At 46.4% G+C, this 21,062-nt stretch overlaps 1 protein-coding gene across 1 annotated transcript; it reads right to left on the reverse strand.

Moving 5' to 3' along the window:
* Positions 1 to 2,930: 2,930 nt before the first annotated feature.
* cspg5b (chondroitin sulfate proteoglycan 5b) lies at positions 2,931 to 16,476 on the reverse strand. The gene is made up of 6 exons (XM_080002188.1): positions 16,259 to 16,476; positions 10,321 to 11,110; positions 8,652 to 8,840; positions 7,977 to 8,055; positions 5,273 to 5,449; positions 2,931 to 3,610 (listed from the first exon to the last, which is right to left on the reverse strand). Exons 1-6 carry the CDS (start codon positions 16,332 to 16,334, stop codon positions 2,954 to 2,956), a joined length of 1,968 nt encoding a protein of 655 aa, XP_079858314.1. The 5' UTR covers positions 16,335 to 16,476; the 3' UTR covers positions 2,931 to 2,953.
* Between the last annotated feature and the right edge of the window lie 4,586 nt (positions 16,477 to 21,062).

The raw sequence follows: 21,062 nt of genomic DNA on the forward strand, positions 1-21,062 counted from the left end.
CACGCCTGCGTGGCGTGTTGTACTGCCACACTGGCACCTGAACAGGGACTCTTCAGCACAAGGAAGGGACACAGAAGGGCCGTCCGGAGACGCCCTGGAGCCACCAGCGGTTCATTGGGTGGCCTCAGCACCAACCCTCTCCCGACTGGCAGCAGCAGCACCTAGGGTGTCCGGCGGAGGACCGGGGGAGAAGCAGGCGCAGCAACCACCACAGGTACGTGCTGGCAGCTAGCTTCTCCACCCAGCAGCCACAGCCGGGACCATTCAGCAGCCCCCGCGACAGCCAAGACCGGCCACACCTTCACCGGCCAACACAGCAGCCCGAGGTCCCACACTCCAGAAGAGAGGAGGGGAGTCTGCATAGGCACTCTGGGGGAAGGAAGCCGGTGGACAGTGGTGTTCCGGCGAACCAGGTCCTCTGGAAGAGGACCAGTTAAAAAATTTGGGACGTTTGTTTTAAATGTATTGGAACCCTGTTTCAGAGTCCGATATTTTGATTATTCAAGGCATAGGAACCCTGTGTCAGTCTGTCGTTTTAGGTACAGTAACCTTGTGCCAATCAAAATTTTAGGCTTTTTTTTTTTTTTTCTGTTCTCTGCTTGGTGGGGGGTAGGCCAGGTATTCTCCCTACCACGTGCCACTTGGGTGGCGTGTGGTAGGCTAAACTGCCACAGAGCTCTAGATGATTAAACAGTTGCATTGGCGGTTGAGAACTTGAACTCCACTTGCAGACTAACTCTGACCTAAATGCAATGACATGAAATACTCAAAATGCTGTGTTGTACACCCAGCATGCTGACAGCACAGGTTATAAACAACAACAAAACTGGTACTCCCAGTATAAATACAAATGGATTTATTTCAATAGAAAACATTGGAACACTATTGTAAAATGTCATTATCTCAGAAGCTGGAACCCAATAGGACTCTGTGGTGCTGCTATCACAGGTTGAAGTCCACAATTTGCCATCCAAGTAAACACCATTGTTTCGGAAATCGGATGACTGGAGGAGACAACTTCAGCCATTAAGTCTCCGTGGCTCAAAGAGATAAGCTCCTGTAGGAGGACTTGGGGGTTGGATGCTGAGAGAGCTTGGCAGCACCGACGGTGTGATTTTAAGCGCCCGGGCACCACGGCCAGGCGTCAGTGAGGCCTGGTGGCGAGCCTTGGAGCCCCTCCGGGAACAATGATGCGCATGGTTTTTCAGAGAGAAAGCTGTGGGTGGCTGAAGTTCTGAAAGAATTTACTGCTGTAGACAAGAACTGTGGAGATATTTGTTCAGAAGAAGACAGCCATGTCCATCTTGTTTTGTTGTGTACAAGAGATGAGTAGATATCACATTTTTGGGCCTTCAATCCATTTTGGGTTTTAGGACTAGATATGGAGGAATATTGGTCATTTTATACAATATAAATTACAATATTTCTCAATATCCAATTAGAAAACACATTGAATGGTACAATGTCATTTATCAGACTAGGTTTTGTACTGATGATAATCCTTGTAGTGCCGAGTAACAAGTTTATTGTTACTTTTGCTTATTCACCTGCTTGATTTATATTATGTAATGAATTCAGACAACATACATTTTTACACATACATACATACATACATACATACTATACATACATTTGGGCTGTTGTTTTGTAGGCATGGACTAAAACAAAAAATCTGAGTCGCAAGCCCAGCAGCCTGTGAGAACTCCATTCACATAAGGAGCCCAATCTCTCAAGAGACAAACGTTTCATCACTGAAGTCCCAACACTACCCTCCTCTGGCCACCATGTCTGTGTCCGCTCCGTACGTTCTCTCAGGGCCTTATTTTCTAATTCAAATTACTGGGACAATTTCAGGATGTGAGTGACATTGCCAATCACTGATCAATGAAAACAGAAAATAAATCCACACCAATTCACAAGGCCCCGTGGCACACAAGGTTCCAGGCAATTGCCTTATTATGCAGCATGGAAAGACCGCCTGTGCACATGGAAACACTCTCTGTAGGCACAGCTTTAGGCCCACAGGCGAACAGCGAATACAGAAATACATTTATTTCATTACGTATTCTTTTGATAAGGGAGCTCCACCAGCTCTAGAGAGCAGGTGAGTGGTTGATTAACTAACCTGCATAACCTAACCCCACAATAATTCATTGTATTTTTTTACAATATTTAAATCTTCTATTTTTATTTAAACTTTAGATCACAGGCAAGCAAAATTTCATTTCAGAGCCAACATGAGCTGTTTTTGTATTAAAAGGTATATCAATTATTTGGAATGGCTGCCTTAGACTGCAATACTTACTTTGTCCTCGAGGTGGAAGCAGAGTGCAGAATTCCAAAATTGTTCAAGAATGTGCTCTAGTTTTCTCCTCCTTAAATTATTTTTAGATGTTTTTCTGTTTCTCTCCATTCCTCTGTGGCTTATTTCTTGCCATCATTCTCCATTTAAAAAAAACCCGGAAAAAAACCTAAGACAATTAATGCCCCAAGCCTCTTTTGTGTTATCGATTTATTCTGAGTTAGAAACATGAAAAAAGAGATTAAGTCTATGAAAATATGAAATAAGTCACATTACACACTGAATAGCAAAATAGTCAATAAACAATCTAATACTACTTTAATAAACTTGGACGATCACTAACATTGGCACTGTGCTAGTGGAAGTGGGTTCCTGTGGAGTGAGTGTGCGCGTTTCAGTTAGGTTAACTGAGCTGCGCGCATGTGTGTGTGTGTGTGTGTGTGTGTGTGTGTGTTAAGTAATAAATTGTGTCTCTAGTGTTTCCTTGTAGTGTCCTCAGTCTCGTTGTTTCCTGTATGAAAAAATACGAGGGGCTGAACATATGTGTGGTTGGATGGACAAAAGGATGGCCAGATGGATGGATGGATGGGTGGATGGATGGACGGATGTTGGATGGAGGTATGGACAGTGAATAGAGGCTGGGTTGCCAGGTTAGGAGAGCGGCGGGAGGGACCGCGTGCTGACCGGCTTGTACCTGGCCCGGGATGGCGAGGCGGGTTGGGTGAGGTGGGGGGAGGAGGGGGAGGGACGCATTTGGACCCCCTGGGACTCGGGACCCCAGCATCCCGAGCTGGGGCCCTGGGTGCGGCCCCTGGGCCTGCGCAGCTGCGGTGGGGTGGAGGAGGAGGAGAATGCCTGATACGGGCACTGAAAAGAGGCATGGTGGGAGTGGGACTGGTGGCAGTTGGGGGATGAATGGCAACCAGACACCGAGTGACGCCCGGGTGAGTAGTGGCGCCCGGGGGAGGAGTGGCGCCCGGGGGAGGAGTGGCGCCCGGGGGAGGAGTGGCATCCAGATGAAGAGTGTTTACTTGACGAGGGTTGACGGTTACCGGGCTGGTATTCCTGGACATGTTTTGAGGACTTGGTTGGTGATTTGGGTGTTTTGGGTGACTTGGGTGATCTCGATGCAACGTGGGTGGAGGTGGCATGTGACTTGTGGTTCGTCGGGGTGTGGCCCGGGTGGGCGGGGTCTCCGTGGTTGGCGAGCTTGTAGAGGAAGACGTCGTACTGCAGGGGCGGGCTGGTCTCCGGGTGTAGCTTCGCCTCTTTGGGCAGGAGCAGCTGCAGGCCGATGGTGACTGCATCCTGATGTGGAAACATGTCAAGTAGGAAGAGGACGCAACAGAATAGCGACCGTCTTAGAGGAGAAATAATGATGGAAGCTAGTTGAGAAGGATATTGAACTATGGTTAAAGTGGAAATGACAGCGCATGCTAGATAAAAACATACATTGTGAAATCCATTTAATTGTTGAAAATGTATCAGTAAGTGGTTTCAAGTGAATCATAGAAGATAACAGGCTACAACATAAAACATTATAAATTGGATGATAGCGGAAGCTCAAGCTGGATTTTGTCAAAAGCAAGAAAAGGGAGGAATAAGGTTGAACACACATGAAAAGCCTATATATTACCCTACACACTCTATAACGCTGTATAATAAAGTTTGAACAGTTATGAGTGGGTCATGATAATGGATGGATGGACCAGTTCATGACACATTATATACTGTTAATTGATACTGTATGTTGACGGATTTGGCACGCACTCAGAAAACCTCCATTTTTTGTTCCCTAACATTGATTTGTCTGTGATGAAATGAGAGATTTTAAAAAAGTCACTCTCTTCTGTGTGTGTGGGTGTGTGTGTGTGTGTGTGTGTGTGTGTGTGTCATAGGCATAGGCATTGAGCATGCTTCTGTGGAGCAAATGCGGGGTCAGCCGTGCATTCAGTACATATTAGCAGCTGGGCATTTAGTCAGAATTCAGCTTGAAATTAGTCATGCAAGAGAGAGGCACAAAGAGAGAGAGATAGAGTTTGAAATAAAGAGAGAAAAACAGAAAAAGAGAGAGGAGGGTGACGACAGTGGAGCACATAAAGCAACACACAGGGACAAGCTAGATAAAATTAAAAATGTTTATTCCAACAACTCTCAACTACAATCTTGCATGTATACCCAAAAAGTATAAAATAACCTCAAGTACATCAAAGTATCATAAATCACGTTGAAAACCAAGACACAGCGTGTGTTATAGATATATATATATATGTGTGTATATTTTTGTATATATATATATATATATATATATATATATATATATTTTCAAATATCAATTCCAAGCAATACTGTTTTATTCCATCAAGTCTAGACATATCCATTTATCACCAATGTCAAAACATCAACTTTTTTTTCTGCAACACAGATGCACTTTACGATCACTTAGTTATTTTGTTAATATCGTGTTTTCAGACAGTTTTCATCGATAACATCAATGCATGCGAACAGAGAGAGATAGAAAACGAGAGAGTAAGGCGGGGGCAGAAGGAGGCTGGGGGAGGGTTTCGAGGGTTGCAGAGACGACATGGGGGTCGGAGAGTGTCAGATCGAAGCAGGGCGTCGCAGAGGAGGAGTCAGTCATTAGTTGGTCCAAGCCACAGGTTTTTAGTCCAACATGAGCGAAAGAGGCAGGTAGTGGAACGAGGGGAAGCAGCGGCGCCACCATGTGGTCGGTGGCCGCCTGGTGTAGACTAGGATATTGTGCTTCTCAAGATACAGCCTGAAGCCAGAGCCCTAATGAGGATTTTAAATAGAACCTTCTTCATGGAGAACAGGGTGTCAAGGGTGTCACGATAACTTAGAAGACGTGCCGTCGCCTCTGGACGTACGTAGCGAATGGTTTGGACTTACCCTCTCGCACGCTGGCGCGGCAGAACAGTATCACACAAGGTTGTTCTGGAGCGAGTTTACCTCGGCTTTCTCCTCCGTGTTGTTGGGCGTGCGGCTGTGGTCGTGGTCGTGGTCGTGGTCAACGGAGATCGGACGGTTGTTTTCTTGCTTGGGCGAGTGGGAGTTGCGGATGTTCATGGAGTCTTCCTCCTTGGCAGGCGGAGACTTCTCGGGCTCCTCCTGCTTCTGAGGCTCATCCTGGAGTAAGAATTCATGTAGATGTAATACATGGTGCACCACATACACACACACACACACTCACACATGCAGAGACACATTTGACACAAGCGAGACCTTCACATAGGACACAGGTAGATAGGCAGGCAATCCTCTTAATGATACTGACTCATTGTGTGTGAATGTGACTGAGTGGGGAGTGCGTGTGTGCGTGTGTGCACGTGCGTGCGGGCGTGAGAGAAAGCGGAAGAGAGAGTGTATTCGTGTGGCCTTGTATCAATGAAGGCCTGTGTGACTGTGTTCAAGGCTAATAGCCCTGCTAATCTGTCACCGCTCTGACTTGATATTCAAACAGAATCCCCAGGACCTTTATCCTTATCAGCAAAATAAAGTCTCAGCACTTTTCAGACTGACCTGTTGCATCTCTTGACATTCAAAACTCTGCAGCCACAACCGAATGCCTGCGGGGGCTTCTTAGCCCCGAACACTGACATTTACAGCATCCTGGAGGTAGACACTGCTGAGGGACTTTACTGACCCACACAAATGCCAATAGAGTTCTGGTCAGAAAAGCTACAATTAAATAAAGCAAGTCGGGACTTATACAGTTCATTAAGTCCCTGAGCTATTAACAGGCAGAGGGTTACAACACCAGACAACACTAAGTTAATATACGGCCGTCGGGACGAAATAAGTCAATGTTTTGTGCTGGTCTATGCTGCACTGTATTATTTGTGTGTATCTGTGTGTGTGTGCATTGATGCATGTGTCTGGAGAAAGCTACAAAAATGTATGAACACTAAATGTGTATTACGGCACTTGCCTATCAAACGTGGCATGTGTGGTGATGTGAATGCGCGCGGCAGCCATTGATTGGCTCGTTACAGACATATGAAGGTCACAAGGATAGGGAGCAGAAAGTGGGGCGCCATCGATCAGTCACACACTATACAAGCAACTGCTTTCCACAATTTAACTATGCCACTTTTCACTAGAGACACAAACTCATTAGGGCAGTTCTGACATTCCATCAGTCTTATTAAGGTCTGTCACACACACACACACACAACATGCGCACGAGCCCCCGCCACTTGTGTCACTTGTGTCTATGCAACCAACAACAAGTACAATAAAACAAGTACAACAATCGCAATAAAGATGCAAATAAAGACACAGGGGCATCCACATATTAATCCAAAGACACATTCATGCACACAAACACACACACACACACACACACACACACACACACACACACACACACACACAAGGTTTCTGGAGCGAAAGCAATTTACTGCCTAAACTGTGTAATCTGCATTCAGAGATCATGGTAAAATAGAAGGGGAAATCATTTGGGAGAGTTGCATAAAGAACTTTATGGCTGCCTGAGCCCTGTGGTCACAAAAGCAAGGAAAACAGATGAGCCCAAATGGAGGCTCAGTTCCCATTCTGAGCTTTTGAAGAAGATAAAAATTACTTAATAATATAAAGAAGTAATAATAAGACAGAAATATATTCATGTATATGAACTTAAAAAAAAAATAAAAAAAATATATATATATATATATATATATATATATATACAGTACATACAGTATATATATGGAAGTTGTTTAGCAGGAACCTTCTTAAGACCTGTTCATTTCAAAGTTGAGTTAATATCTGATTGCTTGTATACCTAATAAGTGATAATAAATTCAATTATTACAAAAAAAAAAAAGATTCATGTAAATTCTACATATACAGGATAAGATTCAGGAAGAGTTTCTGGAGTGGAGGCTGGAGGCAGACAGAGAAATCAAATTCACATCTAGGGGTGGAGCAGTGGATAAGATCGATGCACGGGGGGGCAGCAGGGGGAGGGTGCTGCAGGCGACGCGGCCATGTCTTACCTGGTGGTGGTTATAAGGGTTTCTGGGTTTAAATTCCCAAGTATAACCGCTCACCGCCGGCTTCTGAACAGATGAGTGATGAGCGGATGTTAAAAGCATGATGACACACAAAGGTAAACACAAGGTGAGCGTCAAATTGACCGCCCATTTCTGGTCTAACTGCACGAAGGCAAGGTGACCCTCCCCTTGTGTGTCGACTTCAGCTTTGGTTAGTGGATAAGAGCATCGTAACAAATCACTACAGCAAGACAGGCATACACACACACACACACACACACACACACACACACACACACACACACACACACACACACACATGTTCATAACTTATAGACATGCTGACAGACACCCAGTCAGACATCAGTAATGAAGTCAATAATGAAGTGTGAGGAGAGAGAGTCTCAAGAAGAGAACATTGTGAACAAAGAGAGGAGGAAGAAGACATTATACCAATAGAACAAACAAAAAATGACAGGACAGAAAAAGTAATGGGTGGAAGACGGTTACTGGGTGACCGGCACAGGCAAGAGTAGCAGTGACAGGAGAGTAAACGAAAGGAGAGGCAGGCATACCTGACAGATAATGTTGTCATAGTACGCCAGGTTGTGGGCATGAGCTTGGGGAGGGGGCGGGGGGGTCTCACACAGTTTCCTTACGTTTGGTTGCGAGCCGTCTGCCGTGGTAGAAACCGAGAGGCCGTCCGTCTGCGGCTCGGTGCTTTGAGGGCGGTACTTACTGGAGGAAGGGGGGGTCAGAAGAGGAGAGAGAACTTATTGTGATCTGTCTTCTCCAATAAGCTGCATTCTGTCCACTTTTGTTTACGTTTGTCCTCCTTGTATCCACATAAGCTCCATGCATCAGATACATGCCAATGCAAAGACATGTGTACACCACACACACACACACACACACACACACACACACACACACACACACACACAGAGCCTCACATGCTCAAAAAGGACAAAATGCTTTCCATTGTCATACACTGAAACAATTCTAGTCATTGGATCAAAACCAATTTTATTCAGGTTACCTCTTTTTAAAATGCACATCTTAACTGAAGTAAATTTCTAAATTTCAAGTTGAGAACACCTGAGAATTCTTCAAATGCATACAACATGCGTACTTTTGCACAACATTAAATACTTCAGCACACAAACATCACGCTCTCATCAACACCATGCTGCACACACACGCACACGCACGCATGCACGCACGCCCGTGCACACACACTAACACACACGCACGCACGCACGCACGCACGCACGCACGCACACACACACACACACACACAGCTGTGGTCATTCTGTCCCTGCGTGGACACACACCTGCGTTTCCGCAGCCGCTTGTTCTCGTTCTTGAGGCGGTGCAGCCTCTTGGCGAAGAAGACGACAATCATGAGGAGGAGGAGGAAGGCGAAGGAGGCCACGCTCACTGCCACGCACATCACCTGGAACTCTGTGATGGCCCAGTCACAGCGTGTGCCCTTGTTCCAGATGTACTCCTGAACATTGCACCTAGCAGGGGTGGTGAAAGAAGGGAGCGAGAAATAGAAAACAGAAGTGGTGGCGAGAGGGTGAGAGAGAGAGGTAAAACGGCACAATGGTCATTTGTTATTTCATGTTTGGAGCTGATGGGGACGGGGATATTGCAATGTGTCCTCGAAGTTCAACATAAATCAGACGCTAGCTCTGCCCCTGTCGCACCTCCCCTGTGGCACAGAGCAGGGCTGGCTGAGGGTCAAGGCCCAATCTCATTGTAATCAGGGAGACCAGGGACCTTGGGAGGAGCTACGAAACCTGCTTTTATCAGCATATTTTGGAAAGGACGGGATTCCAATAAACCAACGTGAGTTCATCCACACAAAACTACACATCCAGTTTGTCACGTTTTGTCTTCAGTGTAAGTGGTATAACTCTGTCTCCCTCCATCGTGCCGGGCGTAAAAAATTAAAAACGATGAACTCCAACGTGGCCGCTTATAGCTGCGATGTGCTGAACAATGTAACATTGTCGTCAGAAGGGATGACACAGTGTCCTCAGTTCTGTCCAGCAACAAAGTAGGGATTCTCTCTACAGCCTGGTCCCTAATGAGATCAGTGGATCAGCACGTGTGCGTGTGTGTGTGTGTGTGTGTGTGTGTGTGTGTGTGTGTGTGTGTGTGTTATTACTCAGCAGACATGGTAAGGTGAGCAGCATTTAACCTCCGAGCTTACAGTACACATGCACAAAGCAGATGGTTTGGTTCTGTCCAGTCCTGTGTGTGTGTGTGTGTGTGTGTGTGTGTGTGTAAGCGTCTGTGTGTGTGTGTACCTGAATTAACATTAGTCTACAGCCCACAGTCTACATAGGCCCTACACACACACACACACACACACACACACACACACACACACACACACATAAAAACACAAGCACACGCCATTGGACCCCCTGTCCCCAAAACACTCCTAATCCCTGGCTGATCCCGCTGGGGTTTTTACGAACCTTTGTGACACACTTCCTACTGGGTCTGTGACTGGATGTACATATGTTTGTGTGTGTGTGTGTGTGTGTGTGTGTGTGTGTGCGTGTGTGTGTGTTTGTGTGTGTTTAGGGGAGAGGGTCTTGTCTTAACTGTACTAAACAAGGCCTTTTGTTTGGAAGATAAGAATAGTGCAACTGTGCAAATAAATAAAATAATAAGCCAAAATGTAATTCTATTGGATTTATGGGATGCTATAAGCTGTAGATGTCTCATATATGAGTGGCGCACTAAAAACGTGTTCCCTTTTGACCTGAAATTTATGTGCAGAGTTTTTGTAGTTGGAGGGCCCATCACTTCATACAAGCATCTCAACCTGGCACATACAGCGGGTGCCTGTGTGTTAATTGCATTTCTGAGTGTCAGTGTGTGTGTGTGTGTGTGTGTGTGTGTGTGTGTGTGTGTGTGCGTGTGCGTGCGTGCATACGTGTGTGTGTGTGTGTGTGTGTGTGTGTGTGTGTGTGTTTCCCTCACCTGCAGAAAGCCCCCATTCCCGCCACCACAGTACACACACCCCCATTGAAGCAGAAGTTGGGTTCCACATCACACTGGGACACACACACACCGGGCCCGGACCGCAGAAAGCCGAGCCTGCAGCCGTCACTCCCCACGGCGCCCCCGAGCTCCAAGCCCTGACCTCGGTCCAAACCTGGCAGGGAGGGGGAAGCGGGCAAAGAGAGCCCACTCTCCACGTTTGGCTTCATGTTCTGAGGGACAACAGCGGAACCGGAGAGGAGCGGATTCTCGTCCTCCATGTCAGCCGGGGGCGAAGGGGAAGGCTCTGGTTCGGGGGTCGTATCCAAGGCCGAAAGGTCGTCATCAGGCGACAGATAGTCGTAGAAGTCGGAGAGCGTCCACGCGGTGGGGTCTCCCCCCTTCTGCTGCATGGGGCCCAGGGCCTTGGGCCAGTCGCGGGAGACACCGGAGGGGATGGTGTCCGGGGCGGGGCTGTGGAACTCCACAGTGATGACATCATCAGAGGTGGGGTTGCTGAGTTGGTCCGGGCCGGCCCCTCCGGCGGTCAGCTCCTCTCCCATTGGTGGGTCCTCCTCTGCGAAGTCCAGCTGGAGGTGTTTATGAGAGCGGTGATGGTTGCCGCCACCGTGTGGAAGCCCCGCCCCCAAGCCGATCCCTGCACCAATCAGGTGGTCCCTCTCTGCCGAGTCGTCGCTGAGCACCATCCTTGTGTTGAAGGCCTCCTTGATGACAGATGATTGGTTGTGCTGATGATGTCGCCTGCTGGCAGTGGCCACTGAGTGTCTCCCTGACAACCAGAAACAACAAAAAATAATAAATTCAATAGCCACACCTTGTAATCCAGAGATGCACAAGTTGTGGACTACCCTTGTGTTTCAATGCACCAATTGTGGAGAAGAATGATGTTATCCCCAAATTATTCAGGTCAAACAGCTAAAGGCGTCAAATGGCAAGTTACGCTGGCAAACTGCTATTTCCTATGCTACATGCAGCCAAATGACCAAAACCACAAATTGATATTAAGATCAGCATTAGGATTAACTTGAAGGTTTGTTCTGGGTTAGAAGAAAAGACTGGCATTTCATGATGTTCGTGGAAATGTGGGTCGCCAAATAAATCAGTTATGGAAAGTCGCTTCAGTTGCCATTTGGAAGTCAAATGATTGATTGACATATAAAGGAGAAGTGAAGTCTGCAGGGCAATCAGACCGTAGCGTTGTGGGATTAGGCATAGTGATTGACTAATGTGCTCTAGTGACCAAGACTGGGGGGAGGATTAGATTAGGATTTAGCGCTATACGTTAGCGTCTGACAAGCACTCCCTCTGCACCCGATCTGCACATACAGAGGGAAGAGAGAGATACTGGGAGAGAAAGAGAGAGAGAGAGAGAGAGAGAGAGAGAACACAGCGGCAGGCAGACAAAGAAACAGGATTCTCAGAGAGAATGTGCAATTCCCCTGTTTGATAACCAGATATGAAGGGGAGCATTAATGTTTTGCTTGTGTTTGCTACAATGGTACCATTGTCTCTTGCACAGATGGTAATGGTAAATAAATATGGGTAAAGACACACACACACACACACCCACACCCACACCCACACACACACACAGACACACACACTTTTCCTTTGGCTTTTTCCATTTGTTAAAGCAGGCAAACTCAGCCAAACGCTGGGCTTGGCTGGATCTTTCTCCCACAGCCATGCTGCGTTGACCGTGCCCAATGAGATCATTTCATTGAGCTTGTCCAATGGCAGCGCTGCAGCCCGCGTCTGGCACTTCTGATACAAAAACCATCCGAACGTGCCTCGAGTCACGAAGAGTAGCGGCGGCTGAGGAAGCATGAGATTCACCTCACACACTCTCGCGCACACACGTTGCCATGGTGAAATGTAAAGAGGTGCCCATGTTGAAAGGAGTAGTGGAGAGCTGGAGAGACAGAGGAGCCAGTGTTCACTCGTTCTCTCTCTCTCTCTCTCTCTCTCTCTCTCTCTCTCTCTCTCTCTCTCTTTCCCACTCTCCCTCTCTCTCGCCTCTCTCTTGTTTTTCTGTCAATCAACCAGCCACCCAGCCTGCCAGTCAATGAGCGTATTATGTCAACTCCCGTTCAATACATGCGGAGGTGGTATGTTTCTCAGGTGTTTTGGCAGCAAAGAAACAAAACACATTCGACAGAAAGAGCCTGCAAAATAAGAGCGTAGTGTCTTCTGAATAATAACTTCACTTGGAATCTTCCTGCACGGTTCAACTCATTCCTCGTTAAGCCGTATATTTTGCATCATGTCAGCGGGTGGAAAACTGAGTGATTACAAGGATGAAGAGAACGTGTAGATTACATGAGAGCAAGATGAGAGTGGATCTGCAATTAATGTATTATTTATCTATTTATACATAATATTTATCGATTTATTTACATGTTTTACCCCTTTAACTTATAGATTCATTTCTGGCATTGAGAGGAGCATGTCACCATGGTAACAATGTGCCTTTTTCCTAAGGTCAGTTTGAGCGATCAGAGCCCCTATTGCCACATTCCTTGTCATTACTGTTGGATTCATACACATCCATGCTTCTTTATAGGAAAACGACCCTCAGACATACATACATTTACACTCAATGAGCACATTATTAGGAACACCTATGCACCTACTTATTAATGCAATTATCTAATCAGCCAATGGTGTGGCAGCAGTACAACTGATGTGGTTCAGCAGCTTCAGTCAATGTTCACATCAACCATCAGAATGGGGAAAAAAATGTTATCTCTGTGTTTTCGACCGTGGCATGATTGTCGGCGCCAGACGGGCTGGTCAGACGGAAACGCCTTGTTTGACGAGAGGGGTCAACGGAGAACGGCCAGACTGGTTCGAGCTGACAGAAAGGCTACGGTTACTCAGATAACCACTGTACAATTGTGGTGAGCGGAAACTTCTCAGAATGCACAGCACGTCAAACCTTGAGGCAGATGGGCTACAACAGCAGAACATCACGTCGGGTTCCACATCTGTCAGCCAAGAACAGAAAGCTGAGGCTGCAGTGGGCACAGGCTCCCCAAAACTGGACAGTTGAAGACTGGAAAAACATAGCCTGGTCTGATGAATCTTGATTTCTGCGGAGGCACACCGATGGAAGGGTCAGAATTTGGCGCCAACAGCATGAATCTATGGATCCAACCTGCCTTGTGTCAACAGTTCAGGCTGGTGGCGGTGGTGTAATGGGGTGGGGAATTTTTTCTTGGCACACTTTGGGCCCATTAATACCGATCAATCATCCCTTGAATGCCAAAGCCTATTTGAATATTGTTGCTGACCATGTACATCCCTTCATGGCCACAATTTAACCCTTTCTTCTAATGGCAACTTCCAGCATGATAATGCACCATGTCACAAAGCAAAAGTCGTCTCAAACTGGTTTCGTGAACATGACAATGAGGTCAACGTTCTTCAGTGGCCTTCCCAGTCACCGCATCTGAATCCAATAGAACACCTTTGGGATGTGATAGAACGGGAAATCGCAGCATGAATGTGCAGCTGACAAATCGTCAGGAATGGATGCGTAATGCAATGATGTCAACATGGACCAGAATCTCAATAGAATATTTCAACATCTTTTGGAATCCATGGCGAGAAGAACTGAGGCTGTTTTGAGAGCAAAGGGAGGCCCTACCCAGTATAAGTATAGTGTTCCTAATAAAGTGCTCAGTGAGTGGTACATAGATTTACAAGAACCAACAGGTGCCATGTCATACTGATGCTAAATCCTAGGGCTTGGATTTAACCAAACTGTTATAAATAAAATCCATCTCCATTCATCTGGTTTGAGCGCCGTATATCAACATTTCAATTCAACTTTGTGGTAAGAGTTCATGTTTAAGTAATTTTGGCTCTTATTTGTTCCTCAAAATCCCTCGCCAATCTGCTGCCTTCATCTCAGCCGTCTATTGATAGTGTGTTCTCTGTGTGTGTTGGGAGGGAGAGAGACAGAGAGAAAGAAGGATGTGATCCGTTGTGACATGTCATGGGTTTCTGGAGCTACAGGGCAGATGGACCTCACAGTATGCAAGAAGTCAAACTGAGAATCGACAGGCACACATGCAAAACGACACAAGAGCACCAACACACGCACACACACACACACACACACGGAATTAGCAAAAATTTGGCTTGACTATTTCCAATTTCTGTTTTCTTTGATCATAAATTGGTCATGAGCCAAGATGATTAATATGTGGCTGTGCACATGCATATGTAACTATGTCCAAGTGTGCATGAGTGGGTGTGGCAGTGGGGAGTGGTTTTGGCAGCATCTGCAGGCGGAGAGTCAGCACCGATGCACCTGCAGGAGATTGAGGTCATTAGCAGAATCCTTAAACACTGCTGTGGTTTTCATCGGTACAGTTGTTAAGGTGGCAATCCACAAGGTCGTCTGTGTTGGAAAGATTAGGCTACGCTACAGGAGTTCCATTAGTCGTTGTTTTTTTTTTTTTTTTTTTTTAACATCTGGGTTTACCCTCATCTTTGCTCAAAGATGGACACTTCTTCTGGTACTCTTTTATTTTTTTCTCGGTCACTTGAGGCGATAGCCGCATTTTTTTGCCGACAGTTGACTGACCACAACCAGCGCTAATGCTTTATCATGATTTTCACTTCTTGCATGTGCCCGATCTTGCAGAAAGGCAGACCCCACCACCAACAAGGGAAACAGTACGAGCACATGCATAACACAAATACATGGAATGATTTATTGTAAAGCCCCAGCTAAACAAACGTGATAAGTATATAATATGTTGGGGTTTTTTTTTGGGGTTTTTTTTTTTTTAACAAAATAATCTTACGGATTACCACTTTAAGCTTGTGATGCCTCAGATTAGTTTATACACATGCATTTCTCCCTAAATCAATATGTGCGTTTATGGGCAGATAAGGGCAGTCAGTGCCCATTCAGCTGGAAGGCTAAAGAAATTGTGAAATTGGAGATATAGAAATCTGGACAATTTATAGACAAGAAAATATAAGAATATATAGATCATTTGGAAATAAAGAGGAGAGATTCTCTCGGAGATAGAGACTGTATTAATATGTAGACAGCTCTGCCCAGAGCCCTGGCTTTAAATTATCGGTCAATATGTCGAAATGTTAACGCCCGGTTACACATTGAGGGCGCGCGGCTGATGTGCGTTCCGCGTTGGCAGCGCGTGCACGTGATGAACCCCGGCGACCCTGCGCGCGCACGCGCCACCCTGTTGCTGGGCAGCGCCGCGCGCTTCTTCTGCACTGGGTGGGATGGTGGAAATGGTTCATTATGGTCCCTTGGTGGTCATGTGACTGGGTCTGCTGGGGACCCCCGGGGTCCGGGAGAGACCCCAACCCAGACGGCATGTAGTCTGCTGCGGGGGGGGGGTCCGTGGGGGATCCGTGGGGGTTGTCTTGGGCTTTGATTGAAGGAATTTGGGTTTCTCTGGGCGCCGCCAACGGCCCCCCGCGGCCCGGGCACGGTGCGCCTAATCTGGCCATTGTCGGAGCCACGCACCGCGTCGCCCACTGCAACACACCGTCCACTCACCACCTTTTCCCCCACCCCACCCCCCTTCTCCTTTACTATCAGAGTAAAGCTCATCAATTAGGACGGTGTGCGACTGCCATTAACGACCCGACAGTAAATCAGTCTCATGGGGTTGGACGCTCATGTCGGATCAGTTCATATACCCGTTCATCACCGGGTTCGAGTGAGGCTCCTCTCCAGCAAAATCAAGCGCTGCCTCCACGTACACCACAGTGGATTACCATCAGTCAACGCACCGCGCGTTTCGCACGTCGTCCGTGAAATTAATACAAACCGGGAGAACTGTGAAGGTGTGATTTTGTAGGTAGGTGTGACGCGCGCACACGCACACACGCAGGGTGGGATTGTTAGTGCGGTCACGGGTGGACCTACCGTGAGCAGAGACTGGAACGACGACGGTGACCATCGCAATGATCAGCAGCACCTGCCGGGTCCCCAACCGGGCCATGGCGTATTCCTCGACACTTCTCCGCCGGACGCGCTGACGAAGCCCACTCCACTCCGATCGGATCGGATCCCTTTTAATTTTGGAGAACCTGGGTAGTGAGTAGTCCGAACACTGGTTCTTAAAGTTCAGATTCTGCCGGTTTTCGCCATGTTGTGCCCCCCCCCCCCCTCCCCAATCGAGATATGCACCCTCCGCGTGTTAATCCCCACGTCGTCACAGGCTCAGGTTCGGCTCCATCGCCCGGAGAGGAGTCGCTCCACACCTTGTGCGCGTCGCTGCCAGCGGAGGTCTGCAGACCGGATTTTAATGAGCCCGTTTTTTTTTTTCCTCCCCCCCCTCTCCCGTAAGCCTTCCCTTGGCTGTGACTGTGAGAGGCTGTCGGCGAAACGCACGCCCACCGCGCGTACGCCAAGTGTCACAGAAGTCCCAGCGACACGCACACGGGCGCTGGATGTCTCTACACTGCGCGCACGCATGCATACAATACAACACTGTGGGTGTGGGGAGTGCATGTGGCAGATTTGTGCAACATCTGTTGTGATTGGAACACAACACAATATGCTGATTTAAGCGCGCGCGTGCGTGCGTGCGTGCGTGTGTGTGTGTGTGTGTCCCCACTCACTCCGTCAAGCCCTCCCAGTCTCCGAGGACGGTGTTTGATTATTAGGTTATTTGGGTACATGTAGCCAGTGGGTATGTGTGTATGGGCATGTGTGTGTGTGTGTGTGTGTGTGTGTGTGTGTGTGTGTGTGTGTGTGTGTGTGCGTGTGTGTGTGCGAGCGAGACATTGCAATCTGTTCAATGCCCCCCAACCCCCCCAAACCCACCCAAAAAGAAATCCCATGGCGGTAGTGTCATGGCAGCAGGTAAGGCAGTCCCGTGGCAAGGTATACTACATTACAATATATTACATTACATTACGTCATTTTGCAGCTTCAGACTACACCTGGATCCCTCTGTACCATATTATAAAAGTGTTCTAACTGTACTGATGCTACTAAGTCCTACTGGGGGTTTAGCCACTGTGATATACAGCTGGTTTGATACTACTGACAGAATGTACTTATTCTGTTACTGCGACACCTTGTTCCAACCCCTTCACGCTGAAGAGGTGCTCTCTGCTCGCTCTGTCTCTCGAATCAATATTCCCGTATTTACACCTGCCTTCACAAACAATTAACAGATTGCTTCTGAAGGATGGAGCTAGCCATATATATTCCATTTTTAATTGAGAGCGAATCGATCTGCGTCCCCAGCTCGTGCGAACCTCCCATTGTTCAACGTCAATGATTGTTCTCACCCCAAAAAACAGCTCCACCCGAAGAGAATTGAGCCAATACTTTGTGGATTCATATAAGAAAGAGTAGAGTGGGGAGACAAGAGAGATGTAGTGTGTGTGTGTGTGTGTGTGTGTGTGTGATTAGCTGTTGAAGATGGACAGAGATGGGTGAACATTGATGACAGGAAGAGAAATAGAAAAAGGGGAAAAAATGTCCACTGATGCGTTGCCAAACAGAGCAGAAATAAATTGCTTCTGCCCCCCAACCCCCCCCCCCCCCCCCCCCACCCACCCCCTCCCTCTCCCTAAACACAGCCTCTCCCATGCTCAATGAACGCACATACAGTCACACACGTGCACTTGCACATGTACACTTAAACACACGGGTGTGCTAAGAGACAACAACCACTTCTTTCAAATAATATGAAGAAAAAATGCTTTATTTGAAGGCTACGGTATGGAAAAACACGCATACACACACACAGACACGCACGCACACACACACCCATGCACATGTAAGTGAAAAAGCAGCACTGTTTGTCCTGGGAGGATCGGCAGATGGATCTCTCTGGGAATCTGAATCAAAGAATAGCACACCTTAGTGAATGCCAACCTGCTTGTGTACGTGAAGGCGTGTGTGTTTGGGTGTAAGCGTGTGTGTGTCTGTATGTGCGTCATCAGCTCTGGTCACTGCAGTTTTTCCATCCTGTATCTGTATTAAACAGTGAGAGGCAGCCATGTTGTCCAAATTCCCTGCAGTGCTGTGTGTGTGTGTGTGTGCGTGCGTGCGTGCGCGCGCGTGCGCGTGTTTGTGTGTGCGTGTGTTTGTGTGTGTGTCCAATGGTTCAACAACCTTTTTAGGCATCTTGCTTTTTTCCATCCTAGGCCTTATTAAAATCTTGGTTTCCATCATTAATAACCGTTCACAACCTCACTGAATGCTTTACGAGTGAGAAACCCATTGTTCTGCTGCAGCTTTTCCCTGCGCTTAAGTCCAGTCCAATGGGGCAATGTTTTTAGACTTTAAAATATCAAATAACACGTAATACATAACTTTCTTTCTTTATATGTTTTTTTCAGGCTTTTATTGACTCATCAGCTACTTTGGCTACAACGTAAGAGACTAGAAACAGGATGTTGTGCCACTTCCTACTGGAGTGAATGTTACACTTTGGATGTCCTGCAGCAATTCTAAAAAGTATGCAATTATGAGTGACATAATATACCGTAGATGTATTCAACAGCCAAATATCTAAGAAATACATTTCATGTGAATGTAGGCTTTAGCTGTGGCACAGCCATGTCGACTCCAATGATTCTTCATCTAAAATAAATGCCCTGCCTGGAAAAAGGTGAGGAAAGTATGGGAGGGTCACAATAATTTTTTTTCTGCATTGCAGTTGATTGAATTAATTTGTTGTACGCACATTCACATGCTGTTTGGCTTCCTACAAACTTTCAGCCTCTACCGAGGAAGGTAAAGTTATGGAAGCCCATTTCTGCCAATGGGATGAAAAAAAAAAAAGATCCTGTCATTATAATTAGAAACATTCTCGAAATAATGACTTCTTCAAATAATCACTTAGTATGTTGAAATAATGACTTCTCAAAACAATTTTTTAGTATCCCAAAATAATGATGAAAATCTTCATTGATTACAGACCAATGAAGAGTTTCGTTCCAAAATGCGAGAAACGGCACATTTTAATAATTGTTATCAGAAATGGCTGTTTATATGAACCTTTATCCATGTACAAAATATTTCAGATTGTGAAATATAGCCTACATTTTATGTGTGTTTAAAAATGCATCGCTCCGCAAAACACGGTAGAATCTCCCACAGATGAATTTTCTCTCAAAATGCCACACATCCATTATACAACCAGATAAAATAAAATAAGGCTTAAAATAAAATCCATTCATAATCCTTTCCATAAGGCAGACGCTGTGGTTGAATGGATACCGTCCATACCTTGTAAAGGCCTGAGCCCCTAATCCCTAATAATACCCCTAAAACTTTGAATGTTGAGGGGATTTGATTAGTTTCAGGAGCCTTGTGATATCATGAACCAATGTTATATACTGTACGTCCATTTTCCATCTCTGCGGGCTCATCCGCATTCGGAGGGTTGCGCTGTTTATAATGCATAGTGGTTGCTCCGTGAGACGAGCGACCAGGAGACGACAGCCCTGGGGAGCCGATGCGGCGTTCAATGTAAACTCTGCATTAAAATTGTGTTGCATTTCAGAGAACCCGGGGAACTGTAATGCGTACCTAACGCGCCTAAACTGGACCCTGTGTATATGAAACTGTCTGGAACAGAACAACAGCTGCAGCTATGGACACAGTTGAGATCTTGCTGGAACCGGGATGTCACAGATGTCTTGTAGTTCAAGTTTCACCAAAATCGATCCACATTCGGAGAAGGAATCGGTGACAAACCGACGAAATTTGCCCAGACGTTGCTAAACATTCGTGCATCACCAACACACACACACATTTCAAAACTTCCAGTCAGGTGTTGGAGTAGGATGAGTTTGTGGAGTAAGACACTTTGTGACATCATCATCCAATTCCCTATATATGTGCAGGTTGTCTCTAGGCACGTTCATTTGAACCCTGTGAGCTGCGTGGTGTAGACTCCATAGCTCTGTAGTGGTTGCAAAATGTGGGCACGTGTGTGTGTGCATTTGTGTGTGTAAGTGACTGTGTGTGTGTCCATACCGCCTTACCTGCTTGACGGCGGCGGGGTGTTTTGTTTGATTTTTTATTATTTTGCCCTTTTTGAAAATACAAACGCATTCTGTTCCATCTAACCTGGTGCTGTGTCCCTCCTGCGACTTTCAAGCCAGTCGTAACACACAAACTGAAGGAGTAAACATATTCTGTGTTTGTGTCCACACATGAAGTTTGCTTGCAGCTCCAATGGTGGGTCTGAGTCGGGTCTGTTTTTATTTTTGTCCAAAAAGTTAAAAAAGTTAATGAAATGTCTCTGAGGGACATACAGTGTTTATTCAGTTTGAATGGAACCATGTTGGGAACTTCCACACGGAGTGATTTCCTTCCACAGAGGCACCGTGAGGCAGGACTCTGTGGACTACAGGTAAGTAGACAGCCACGTTCAAATTTTCAGGATAAAGTAATAACATGCAACAAGTGTATCAGATTGTGTTAGTAATTCCGCATGTCACCAGGACTTGTAAAACTCCCGTTACAGCATCATCAGGCCAGCCAATGTTGCCTTCAATGGTAACTTGGAAAATGTTAACTGGTTTTAGCAGTAATGCTGATGTGAAGAGGAGCGACAGCACGAACAGATGGTGCGTTCCAAGGGAACTCAAATTTTTTTAATTGGTGTCGCTACTGGACCCCGTGTATTGCTGCCTGCAGCTACAGTATATTTATTATTAGTAGTAGTAGTATTCTATTTTGAAGTTGTGAAGTAGAC

This window comes from Zeus faber (genome assembly GCF_960531495.2).
Source record: "Zeus faber genome assembly, chromosome: 1".
In the NCBI taxonomy this organism is placed as follows: domain Eukaryota; kingdom Metazoa; phylum Chordata; class Actinopteri; order Zeiformes; family Zeidae; genus Zeus; species Zeus faber.